Genomic DNA, 13,490 nt, shown 5'->3' on the forward strand with positions numbered 1-13,490 from the left:
AGCCCCTCAGAGATTGGCCAGGCTTGCAAACATCTGTAAGAGCAGTGTCCTGTCTTTGATTTCACTGGGATATCATTCTGAGGCTGAAGTTTGCTATAAATCAAAGAAATAGTCATAAATCTGAAGCAGGACCAGGCCTCTCCATGTTACAAGGGATGTTTCCTTTCCCAATTTCAGCAGGGAAGAGAACCACAAATTAAACCTGTACCCGARGAATAAGTGCCTGGAAGACAAAATATTTGTTATTGATCAAAACTCCTTCTGAGAGATGTGATAAGCTATGGTATCTGTCAAACTCTGAAAGCTTTGATTGCAGCACAAATAAATTATTTACAAGTCTCTGAATACTGCCTAGGTGTCATATTTGTAGGAGACGAATGCCATGCGAATCCTATGGAATATAGAGATAAAGACACTGAAAGTGCCTCTTCTGAGTTTGGCTTAAGTCAGAAGCCTTATCATTACATGCTTACAGTGTAGTTAGAGATAGGAGGTTATGGGTGAGAAAAACGAAAAGTTCAGAAAAAAAAGATTTTTTTTCCCGTGAAATTCTGGTTGCGGTCAGGGAACTGAAAATATCAAATATAAGAAAATACAGGCAGCCAAGCTTACAGGAGGTTCTTAGTATCAGCATCTGTTTTACCAACATTGCAAAGAACACGCACAGGCAACTTGTGTTCATTTTCCTACAATTTTCCGTAGCAACAGAAGTCTCCTCTGCAGCTTCGTTATGTCCCCAGTCTCAGTTTATATGCCGTTTATGAGCTCTCTAGTGTTTGTTTGCAAGCCAACAATACGAATTTCTGTTTTCAGCTTGCTGATTCTTCTCTCTTTTGGTGAAACATCAACAAGCCCAGAGTGCTTGCTTCAGTGTGAAGTGTGGCTCCATCTCTAGAATCACTTATGTTTGATGTTATTCAAATCAAGTAATTTATGCTTATTTATTTCATGAGTATAAAATATACAACAGACTTTCGATGTGCTGACTACATTATGAATTATGCATGTCTCTTTCTTAAAGGACATATGGTTGTGTTTTAATAAGTAATTTATGGATAGTTTATGGATAGTAATTTTTGAATGTTTTTCTCTGAACTTCGGTATTTTGCCCAAAAATCCAGGCTCTTTCATTCTCCCCCAGCTTTTTATTTTTCTTTTTTTGAACTTGCAGAGATTTACCATCTCCGTACTGTCTCAGATTCAAACTCTCAGTTAAAATAGTTTGCTCTGCTTATGCCTGTTGCCTCCAAACACAAGCAAAATGTTCTTCGTGGGGGTAACGTGAAGAAAGTAGCTCATCCGTGGGAGCTACATGCGGATGGCAGGGAGAGGTTGGCACTGCTGGCCTGCTGCTGGCGCTCCAAAAAGCCCTGTGGACAGCAGCTGGGRGTGCCTCCCCATCCATGTCAAGCAGATGCATGTCATGGAAGGAGGACTAGGAGTAGCAGCAGTTGGCAAAGCTTGCAAGGCTTGGGGGCAATGTTGGTGCAGAGCTCCACGTTCTCAGTAAGCAGAACTGTTATTTATTTAGGGGGAAACTGAGCTGGAAGGAAAGCAGGGGGTGCGAAGAGGTTTGTTGTGCRTTCAGCATTTCCATATGTGTCTCTGCAGTTGTCATCTACAGTTGTCTCTACAGTTGTAACAGGTTGTAATCTGTTTCAACAAACSTCTGCCATGGAGGGGGAAATGGGAATCTGTGGTATGGGGGAAGCAGCATTGAGCAATGGGGCAGGAGCCAGKGGGGTTACCTGGAGATTCAGATGTGTTGGTGGAAAGGGTGAGGAGGGATTTATCATTGCCCTGGTGTTGCAGGGAGAACAGAGATCWTTTAAACTGGCATTATGGAGAGAGACGAAGATATAGCAAACTCTAGCATGGAAAAAAAAAGAAGTGGAATATTAGTGAAGGAGGATAGTGCAGGTAAAAGCCTGTGCTCTTCTGGGAAAGGAATAAAAGGTGGACTCAGAGCCCTGGAATAAAGTAGAGGAGAAGGAGGGCGGTCTCTGAAGTAAGGGGGAATTAGAAGATATTGCAGGTGAAGGTGAGGAGGTGGAATGCAGCAGGAGGGAGCAGCAAGGACAAAAGGCTGGCCYGCAGGAATGGCAGAGCAGGCGCTCYGTGCCTGTGTGTCTGCAGTKTCACACCAGCCAGCAGGATCCCAGGAGCCACAACTTWATTTCTATGTTCTTTATAAGTGCACACACACACAAAAAAAGGGCAAAGAGCAATCTTGCAATAGAGCAATTTAGTTTTATCTTGGAGGAAGGAGAAAAAAAAAAAGGAAAATAAAGAGGAGGCCATTCTAATTGAATGAGATTTTCTAGTTTATCAACATTAATAATTAAAGTATTGTAAGTATGCAGAATAATTTGAATTACAAAATACACATATGCAGAGGAAGGACCTCCCTTGCTCTCAGTTCTGTCTGGGATCCTCAYACATAGCAGTGTGACCAGCTGCCAAGCTGGGAGAAGCTTTGAGAGGAAGAGATGAAATCCATCTCCTGGAAGATGACAGCTGGCAAGCTGGGCCTGTTTACTGGCCAGCATTTTTATTTCTGTTTAAATCTTCTTGGTTTCTCAAGGATCTTTGTGTCTGTCCCAGGTGGAAGATAGAGTAATTTATCCTAAGTGCAAAGCGTTGCATGTTGTTTGCTGTGTCGTTGGCTTCTCTTTGCCTGCCCCCTCTGTGGCCAAGAACAGGTTCTTAATGTTGGATGGGGCTGCTGTTTGCTCATTGCTCCCCAAGGGGCTGGTGCCCACCAGGGGCTTCAGACAGGCCAGAGATCCCCTTTAATTGAGGTGGCACCAGCAAATGCTACAAGGAAGGAGCTGTTTCTTCTGCCCTCAATTTGAAAAGTTCTGGGGACATTCATCATTTCAGTATACTAGAAGGCTTGCTTTTGCTTCCCCACAGGTTTCACTCTTTTCCGTAGATATAGCTGGGGACAGCTGGATGAATATTTTTGGGAGGGCTGAAGATTTACTGTGAAAAAGTCCTTGCATGACTTGGTTTAGCGGTGTCATTATTTTAAGCAATATAAAAAATGTCCATAGTGACAGACAGAAACCTTATCTGCTGTCATGCTGATGTGAAATTGCTTTTATCTAGAAGAATACTCCCCGTGTAAGTATTTTTGAAGACTTCTTTGGAATAACCAAACTGCCCGTTTATCGCTCCGCTGACTCCACGCGTTGAATGAAGTTGGCAAGYGAACCGACGAAATCTTGAATCATGCCCTTCGTCACGGCCCTCAGCAGCGATGGCCGGAGCTCACGCCTGTCTGCGCTGCCAACAGCAGGAGCAGATGTTACCGGAGCAAAGTGCAGCTCTTGGGGCGCAGGCGCTGCACGCAGAGCCATCGCTGCACGCTAGGTGACACGGCCATGGGAGTTTTAAACTTCAACAGCTCTCGAAGCAGCAGCAATGAAAGCGCCCTGCTGCGTGCGTTAGCACGGGCGGCCACAACTGGCCATGCCCTGGAAGGGGGCTGTTGTCACCATGATGTCCCTGCGCTATCCAGCACTTCCCTGGCATTCCCAGACAGGCTCTCCAGCGATGCCCTGGGAAAAAATGCCATGCAACATGGCAGGAAGAGCCAGTAGAGAGATGCGGATGGGCAGAAACGCACCGGGTGTGTTCATGAGCTAAATAAGGATAAATTGTTTGCTTTTGAGTAACAAATATATATCTGGAGTCAAGAAATGAGTCATAAGGCACTTGCATCTGTTTTGCCTAATTAATATTTAGTATCATGGTAATAACTTAAGTGATATTAGCATTTCACATATCGCTAGTGTGTTGGCATATCTTTAAGTTAGGTTAATAAATGAGGTGTTGAAATACGATTGCTGACTTAGAGGAAATTAAAGCAAGGTTTTATCTGTAGGACTCAGAAGGAGAATGTAAATAGAGACCTAATTCTGTAATGCAATTACAGAGGTAATACGTGATTCCAAGGAAAAGACTTGAAAAATTATTTATTCATTAAAATGTAATGAACACCGCACAAAGTTAAGGAACAACAATAAATTTGGCCTACGTTATATTGGTATTTAGCATTCAGGAATTGTAAGTGCCTACTACAGTGTGTTTTAAAATAATGTGATTTCATTTGAAATGCTTATTATATAGAGAAAATTGTGAAGTACTGAAGCACAGCGAAAATAGTAAGATTTTAAACAGTAGCCTGACAGTATTTCATTGTTTATTCTCAGAGAAAATATTTCACTTTTTTTTTCCCCCCCATTTTTTCCTAAACTTTCTGATATTTGCAAACTAGACCTGGAGGAGAAGGTTTGTGCTTTGGTTGTGAACTCTGCAGAAGTAGAACTCTCTGGTGAAGATAAGGAGGTGTCAGTGTAGAGCCAAGCTGGAGGACCCTTCCCTTACCATGCTGAGGTGAAATTCAACGGGCCCTGGAAGGGCTGCAGAGCTCTGCCATTCGCTGTGGCTTGGGACATCAACCTGCCCAACTGTGGGCAGGTCTTCAGGTTAGAGCAGCAAACGCTTTGGGGCTTGCTTTGACAGCCAGTTGACTGTCCCTTTGGGTGGGAAGCTGGCCAGTGACTGGTGCCTGGTGCTAAGCACAAGGTGTAGGCATTTGGGTTTTAGAACAGAAATATCTGGGCTAATCTGAAGACGCAGATGTGACTTGATAGATGCTGAACTTGGAGCCTTTTAAGCCTTTGAACACCATTTAACAAGCTCAGACTAATATTTCCGCCAACTCACCACTCAGTTTTGGGCAATATTTTCTTTTGCTGCTAGAGAAATGCTCTCCTTTCCCATCGTCCTTGTTGTCCTCTTTCTCTCTCCTTTTTTTTTTTTTTTCCCCCTTCCTCCCTCTGCAGTCCTGGATGTAAGTGTTTCCAAAATAACAGATTCCCGGTGGATTTTGGCACACTCTTAGGGATGAAAGAAAGGGTTACTGGTCGAATGCAAGCAGGAATGTGATTGCACATACCAATGCTGTTTTTCATTTCTCTTCACAGTCCTAGCCAAGCAGATGATGAAAGGCAGCATCTCCCCCCTCGCCGTTTTATCTCRCGTCCATCCTCAGCTCCTCGCAGGAATGGGGCACTGTGGGGCCYGCTCAGCAGATTGATTCGTGTCCCGTGAATAAGAGGTTAAACCCAGACTTGGAATCCAGCACCAGGAGAAAGGTGTTTGCTGGCAGGGTGGCATTTGCAGGAGCGTTGTTGAAAGGGCTGTGTTTATTTACAGCAGGAACAAAAGCACTGGTAGATATTTTTTCTCAGACTAAGCAGCAGCCTAGAAAAATGCCAGGGTTATTCTGTCTGGCCGTTGTGTCCATCCGGTGCAGCGCGGAGCTGAGCAGAGATCCTAGCGGAGCCAAAATCCTGGACCAGGGCTGCATTCGGCCTGAGGTTTGTCCCTAAAACTTGAGTGGGAACTTTGTGGATGTGCCGATGCTTTTCYGAGTGTGAGGCCTCCACTGGGTTGTTTCAGATCTCCACGTCCTCATTCTGTCCACTGCTTCCCGGGCTCCTTGCTTGCGGCTCCTCCTCACTGYCGTCCGCACTTCATCTGCTCTGAAATCTAAAGAAAGAAGCCGGAGAGGTGCCCCTGCATCCCCCCATGGAGAAAACCAAGGGGGTTAATGCTGTGATTTAAGTGTGAGCTGCTTCCAACTGGTTTCCCTAGGTGCTCTTTCCTCCTTGCARCCTCTTCCTGATGATGGACCCTGAGCCCTGACCCGTCTCCATCCTCAGGCTGGRTCTGAGCACAAGAAGGATTTGTGCCTGTTACTTAGCAGGCCCCACTAAACCTTTGCCTTTTCCCACATCCCCTGTCTTAGGCAGTATCACAAACCTCGATCGAAAATAATGCATTTGCTTATCAGCCGAAACAAAGCAGTAGGGGTGATGATTTGAAAGCAGCAGCCTGCCTGCCTGGTAAGACCCATCTAATCTTTCACGGTGCTGCTGAGCAGCCTTCGCTTCCCTGCTGACCGGGGGTGCATTTTGTTCTTAAATTTCAGGGGATGGGCAGGCTCAGCTGGTGCTAGCTCAGGTCCCAGCCTGCTCTCGGAGAGCCGGGGTCTTCCCTGCTTTCCCCCCCAGGATGAATCTCACCCCTGTTGCCTTTTAAATGCCTTTTTTATTTTTTATTTATTTTTTTCTTCCTGGACCTGTGTGTGCTCTCATGTATTTTCCTCGATGAGTTTTTCCCAGTTGGCAAGCCAGACTGTCCAAGAAAACATGCTCATCTCTAGCATAGGGGTTGAGACCAAAGGCTTCACCTTGGTGGATGGGGCAATGTCGGAGCTCCAACCTCTGCCTCCCTTCCCGAAGCACCAGTGTCTTGGCTCCARTGGGCCAGGATATCTTAGTCCAGATTTGAGGACATACATCCTCACCAGGCCAAAGAAAATCCCAAGGGCCAGTGGCCCAGAAGGGCAGTGATGAAAGCTCAGCCATGGGTCAGCAGAAGAATAACCCATCGGAGCTGAGGTTTGTTTTGTTTAGAACCGGCAGCGTATTAGGGGAATCGAGCAGGAACATGGTAGTGATGGTAGTAATGTTATTTTAATAGGTATGCGAAGTTCAGACGGTTTAATTATCACTGTGGCTTTTTCATAGGCTATATCCAATGCTTATCGCCTCCATCTTCAAAGGCTCCAAAAATGTTAAATTGTAAACAAACACAGACTCAGTAATATAAATAGAATATCCTTCTGATGATAGGATAAGCTGAGATAAAAGGTTAAATGATCTGTTTGAGGCCATGGGGGAGTCGCTGTGGGGAAATCAGCTGCTCCCATTTCAGTCTTTTGGGGGTGATTTCGGCGTTATGGGCCACAGCTTCTTCACTTGCTCTCGTGTAGGAGCAACTGATGTCTATTGAGAGAAGATGAGAGGAGCTGGCATAGCAAGCAGCAAATTCACCAAAGGCATGGCATGGGCAGCACGGGGAGGTGGGTGTGCTGGAGAGGTTGTCCATGGGGGTTGTTACAGCAAGATAGTCTAGGAGGTGGCTCCGTAGCACGTGGGATGTTCCAGGTAACTGTGCGAGAGGGCGGCCTAGGCGCCGTAGGCAGCAGCTCTCCTGGTGCAGCCGTGTCTTGAGCTGGTGGAGAAAGGTCCCTGAGCAGTGGTTGGAGGCAGGGCTTTGCTCAGGCAGCTTCTGTTCAGCCCGGGCTCAAAGCATCGGGATTAGTGCTCTGCCAGGGGCAGGGGAAGCAGAGGGGAGCAGCGCAGCTGCGGTCACCAGCGTGCGGCTCCTTCGGGGGGCTGGCTGAGCGGGTGACTCGAGGCAGTCTGTTAGGACAGAGGAGAGGCCTTTAAAGTGCTCAAATTCACCTGCATTGTGTGCTTAGACACATGTGCCCAGGTGAGCTTCTCTAGCAACCCCTCACTTTGGTACAGAGACTGGAGCYGCAGGGAGGGATGGAGGAACGAGCAAAGCCCGGGACGGGCGTTGGAGGGAGGCGGCGCGTGAGGCCGAGCGCGGCAGCGTCCGCAGGCCGGTCCCGCCACGCGAGCGCACGCGCGGCCAAGCGCCGCCTGCTTCGCATGGGCCTTCGTGCTCCGCAGGATAATCCCTCTGGAAGCAGCGAGCCTGCTCGTAGGCAGGAGCGTTGGCAGGAGCGGGTCTGCTGTGACARACACCGTAAATCCTGCAGGAAGCTTCTTAAAAGTAGATAATTGGGCACTGTTTGTTTTTCTCTTTCTTCTTTGTTTTTTCTTCTTGTTTCACCCTTTCTCCCACTTGCAGAATTTGAAATGTCTGTTACCTTGAAAGCACTGAGTGCTAAAGTAATAAGAATGGTGAAATATAAGAATACCTTTAATAAATAATAAGAAAACCTTTTGCTTAAGCCAAACCTAGTAAAAGAAGTGCTTAGCTGGCCACAGTTTGAGAGGGCTGCAGCTGTACTCCATGGTGCTGGGTGCACCACCCCCATGCCGACTGGAACAGCTTAACTTGCCCTGTCACATCACATCTTTGCCTCGAAGTCAGTGAAGCTGTGCCTTAAATATGCAGTATTGCCTTAAACCAGGCCTGTGCCGCAGTGTGCGCGTTACGTAATGTTTTGAGCCTTTAAATCAAACGCGTGTGCATCTGGAGTTCATAAACGTGCTGATTGACAGCAGCAGCGATGGGACCCGTCTGCTTCAGTCCTGGGAGGAGGCAGTGCCGGTAGCTGCAGTAGCACCTCCCCGCGTGCCGCAGCGCAGCGGYGGTTTCGCAGGTCCCACGCCAGCTCCGAGTGTGCTGGCACCTGGGTGAGGCTCGGGATTTCTCACCTGGGCTAGCGAGCTGCAGCGCACAAGTGCCCTTCTCCTTCCTGATCCGGGCCCGGGGGCTGCTGCCGTCCTCTCCGTTGTGCTCTGGAAGGTGATCCCTCCAGTTCTGCCTCCACAGCACAAACGTTTCCGTGACAGAGGCAACCTAAAATAGCCTCCCACCTCGCTGCTGCTTTCTGTCCGCCCCACACCGGGCACTCCCCCACATCTTCCTCTGCCCAGTTTTGCCATTTGTGTGGTGGCTCATTTGGCTTCGGCTGCATGAATTGGAAAAGTGTTTATTCGATTTAAATTAAAACGAAAATAAAATTATGAGGATTTTTTTTTGAGGGGTCTGTTCCTGGAGCTGTTTCCCAAATTTGCTGCAGGCTGCGGTACCAGGGCGAGCTGGAGCGCTGGGGGCAGCACTGCAGGAATCCCCACTGAGACCCTTGTGCCAAGATGTCCCGGCCTCCATGCGCGGCCTCGTGGGAATTAAAAGACTGACTCAAAGTCTGACTGCTGAGGTTTTATTTATTATTATTATTTTGGAAATGATGCACTGGGGAATTTATTTGCCTTTCAGATGCAYTCAATTGAGACCTGCTGCTAGGTCTCAATTGAGAGAAAGGTGCATGTTATTCTCACCAGAAGCCAAGGTTCTCCTCTTTGGACCGATAGGGASCTGCAAGTGAAATACCAAAAGCTGCAAGCTCTGTGAGCTCACAAGATGAATGAGGGGTTTCCTTTACTATATTTGGACACTGCGTCCAGATTTCCCTTGGTGTTCAGATATACTGTGATTTTATGACTRACAAGTATATATATCAGTGTGAAGGCCAGGCTGGCTTTCCCAGATGAGCTTTTGGCTGGCAACCAAGTGGAGGAGGCGAGGGGACCCAAACGTACCCTGGTCCATGGGAAGMTGGACCAGCGAGGCCCTGTATGGAGCTGGTTTCATAAACACCTGGGTTTTGAGGCCCTGTTCAGAATTAAGAGCCCATGTATAGCAGGTTGCAAGGTARGAGAGTGATGCTACTAAACTTCGCATATTCTTTGTTGGAAGAAAATGGAGAAACAAGARTGTGTTAGCAAGCAAGAACAGAGGAAACAGTACGCAATAGAGTCTGAAACAGCAAGCTGACATCTCACTTGGATGTGCATGGCACTATGGGCATGTGGAAGTACTGCTGTAGAGGACATGTGCATCAGTCAGCTCCCTTCTTTGTACTGATCTTGCTGCATAAATAAGTGAAAACACAATCCATGCCCTCAAAAAACTTGTAMCATAACGTGATGTGGTCAGAGACTAAAAGGAGACCAGCAGGGTGCAACGACTGTTCAATGTTACGCAGCAGAATAAAATAGAAATCAGAGCTTCTCATCCTGCCTCCAGTTCTCTGTTGGATAACAAGTTCATAATGCAGCATTTTTTTTGCTTATTTACTATGATGCTTCATGGGTATCGATTGTTCAAGCCTTGAGTTGCCTCTGATAGATAATGTTATTTGATATAGTAATTATTTCAAAGAAAACCGTAGAAATCACAGAAAAGGCAAAGCCAGGTTCTAATCCAGTCAGTTCTTGGTGTTCATGTAACCAAATAATGCATATGCTTAAAAGAAAAAGCATTCATTTGACCTTAATGTCATTCATTGGTCTGAGATGCTTAGGATGCAGTACTGGAAATAGCAGAAAAAAAGGGATGAATCCTGGTCATATGGAAGTTGCTGGGGGTTTGGCCGTTGGTTTTGGTTTCTCCTGACTGAGAGCAGCAGTGGTGCTGAGCTGGCAGCCCTGCCTGCCTCATTCCTGTTAGTTCTTCTCCTTATTCAGCGTTGCCGAATGCGTCATTAAGCTGCCAAGCACACGCCATGGAATATGGATGAAGTCATGTGGCTGGATCTTGGGCTACGTTAGATCCTGACTTTCATTCATCATTCAGTACAGAGCTTGGAGGAGGCCTCTCATGTGCGCTGTCTCAGTCTGCTTAAGTAAGGYTTGCACGTGCCTCAGTGCCTTGGGTCTATAAAAGACAGGATTTACTACAACTCTCTCTTTTTCTCCTTTCACTGTTCCCGTTAAAGCTGCATGTTGCACTTTCTAATTTTACACATTTTCTTTTGGAAGAGACATAGAACATTACGTTTGCTAACAGTAATATTGCTAGCAGTTAAGCTGGCCCGTGCTGGACTTGGAAATGCACATCTGCTGTGACAGAATGGGATGAGAGAAGTGAGATCCAAAGTTTCCTGCTGTTGCTTGTTTGCCTGCAGCTAATTTTATGCAGGACTGGGTAATCATCTGCAAGGCACATCTGTTTCTGCTGGGGACCTGATCCTGCAGGCTTTCCACATGCACAGMTTCTCTTGGAAATTCTGAGCATGCAGCACTGCAAGATTGGTGCTATCCTGGCCATTTCCTGGCAGAAAGAAAAGACAGAAACTATTTTTAAATTAAAGCTTTGGATCAGGAGAATATTGCAGAGTGCTGCAAAAATTGTGTCAAAACCCTAAAATCATGGACTCGGCAGTTTTCTCCTGCCAGCGGTTTTTCTTCTGCTCATGGTTTTAAGAGTGTGTTTTGGGAGGCTTGGGCTGAGCATTTCTCTGTGAGACGTTTCTCTTCTCCTTGGTGCAAATTATCGCAGCAGCAGCAGCAGCAGCAGCCGCCTGCTCTGTGTAAGTCAGGCTGGACAGAGGTGGTGGCAGGGATGTATTAGCAGTGGAGGGACTTGGCTTAACAAAAAACAAACAAAAAAATCCTCTAGCTCTGTCTTTTGCACATTCAAAATGGATCCTTTTAAGTTTGCTACTAAATTCATTATCCAGCTTTTTCTTTTTCTTTTTTTTTTWAATTTTCAAAWTTCATTTTATGTTCCTTCCTTAATGTAGATTTCCAGTTTTTCCTTCCAAGTCTCAGTGTTCAGCGGTTGTTTGGGAAAACTATATAATAGAAAATCTACGACTTTTTCTTAATGCTGGAAAACTACCCTCCGTTGCCCATTACTTGCTTTTGTATAGCTCGGCAATGGCCCGCAGGCTTTTTGCTCAGATTTCCCTTTAAAACAAACCATCTCAGTTGATCCGAGATCATTATTTTCCCCCAAAGGAAAATTTTCAGAGTGATGTGAGCTCGTGAAAGTGGGCAGCTTCTAACCCGAATTGTGCTGGTACCTTTTATATACTGGCCACTCACTCTTCAATGTGCGCTGTGTAAAATTTAGTGCCTCCGCGGGAGGTGCTGGAGTTAATTAGTGCAATGAGCAGTGTGCACAGAGCCACGTGCGCTTGCCCGGCTGYCTGCCTGCTAACTTACTCTCATTCGCTGGGACTGCTGAGCACGGTCTGCTTTTTGCAGCTTATTTCCCAAATCTGGAGGGTGAGGAAGTTTGGAGCACCGTGTAATCACAGCCGGCAATGATGAACATCTTCCTAACGGGCCGTATTCTCTCCTCTAGACACCCAAGCGGCTCGAGGGAGCCTCTTTCATGGATTAGCCTCTTTTGGGAACATTCAGGTTTCAAGGCCCAGCCTCAGCTCCTTGGCTTAATAGAACAGTAGTTTTGGTTAGGTGTTTATGGTAGGGCTCTACACATTGTTCTCCAGAGTCCCGAGGCCAGTGCTGCTTTCGGATCCCTAGGTGTAACCCTATTGTTTTGGAGCTACAGGACTCGGTGCTGTGCACGGAGCAGGCGCCCACATCTCCYTGAACAGGGATGGAGACTCCAAGGGGGATTCAAGGGGACACAGCAGCTGTCACCCCACGTTTCACTTCCCATGCATTCACAYGGTGGGGTACGTGTTGATGGCCCACTTTTTGCTATAACGAGGCTGGATTTCCCTGCCCCAGGGGGAAATTCATGTGTGTGGCTACGAGGATGCAGCCGTWGTGCAGGGAGAAGAAGCAGTGTGAGCCCCTGCGCCTTTCGGTCTTGTCCCACCAGCAGTGTGGGGACTCAGAGGGGCTCCTCAGCCTCCCAGGTGCTTGTAATGTCCTGGGTCCCAGCATCCCTGCTTCCCGACAGCGCTGAGGTGGGCCAGCCTGGTGCTGCATGCGATGGCTGGGGACACTCATGGAAACCCTTCTCAGGGACATGTCTACAGCCCATGCGTGTCTTCGCAGCGAGCAAACAACAGGCGCATTCAGACTGAGGAATGAATAATGCACACGATACCCTTGTACCATTCACTGCTTACACACGTTAAGTTAAACGAGRAGGGGAAAAAAAGAAGACACGAAACAAAACGTGGGGGAGATGTCTTTGGCTTTGCAGGCGCGGGGAGGGAGGGGAGGCTGGTGCCCGCGGCGCTCACACGGCTTCTCCGTTGCAGGTGACCTGGTGTCCCGCGCCATGCACCACCTGCAGCCGCTCAACGCCAAGCAGCCGGGCAACGGCACGCCGCTGCACCACAGGCAGGGCTCGCTCTACTGGGAGCCCGAGGCCCTCTACACGCTCTGCTACTTCATGCACTGCCCGCAGATGGAGTGGGAGAACCCCAACGTGGAGCCCTCCAAAGTCACGCTGCAGACGGAGAGGTAAGAGCCGCCCCACGGCGCCCAGTGCCCACGCGGGGATGTTCCCTTGCTACATCTGTGCCTGCCCGAGCGGACTGTGGCCCGTGCACGTGCAGGGCAGCCGGTTGGGGTTTGGGATCGCCTCCTTGAAAACCAGTCCTCTTGCTGAAGTGCTCTGTCGCTGACCCAGTATATATCAAAAGTGACACCCAGTGGCTACGGACGGCAAATTGGTTCCAGATGTGCGCTTGGTGGAGATTTCCTTTTCCCTTTCATTCCTTCCTTTGTTGCTTGGCCCTTCTGTGTTTTGGAAAAGAAAATGAGAAGTTCTATTTCTAGCCCAACAGGTTTGGGTTTAAATGTGTGGTGTTTTTTTTTTTTTTCCTGCCCGTTAATAGGGTTCTCCAGCTGTAATTTGGGAAGCGGGCAATGAACAGCGCAGTGTGTGTGGAAAGATAAGGCTGCAAAGCAAGCCAGGCTCCCTCGGTGCGGAGTGGCCGGGTGGGATGCGGGCCCGGGAGCAGCCGCGGGATGCGAGCCCGCTGCTGGCCGGAGAGGTGCCCTCTTCTCCCTCGAGGAGAGCAGGGCAGGCAGATGGAGAGGCTCCATGTCGGCTCGGGGGCAGAGATGCTCTGTGGGAGGCACTGCTGCGGGCATCGTGTGGCACARGTTGGGAGCTGCGGCCTCTCCACCCGGAGTGGAGGCCGGGCTGAAGGCTGC

The 13,490-nt window shown here is 48.1% G+C and overlaps 1 protein-coding gene across 1 annotated transcript in view; it reads left to right on the top strand.

The window, feature by feature from the left end:
• BTBD11 (BTB domain containing 11) overlaps window positions 1-13,490 on the top strand; it is a 163,749-nt gene that overhangs the window by 93,783 nt on the left and 56,476 nt on the right. Inside the window, exon 3 of the mRNA XM_026052270.1 lies at window positions 12,587-12,791. Coding sequence (XP_025908055.1) covers window positions 12,587-12,791 — 205 coding nt within the window. The remainder of the gene's footprint in view (window positions 1-12,586; window positions 12,792-13,490) is intronic.

The sequence above is a fragment of the Nothoprocta perdicaria genome, unplaced genomic scaffold (assembly GCF_003342845.1).
Source record: "Nothoprocta perdicaria isolate Ctin4 unplaced genomic scaffold, notPer1 scaffold_86, whole genome shotgun sequence".
In the NCBI taxonomy this organism is placed as follows: Eukaryota; Metazoa; Chordata; class Aves; order Tinamiformes; family Tinamidae; genus Nothoprocta; species Nothoprocta perdicaria.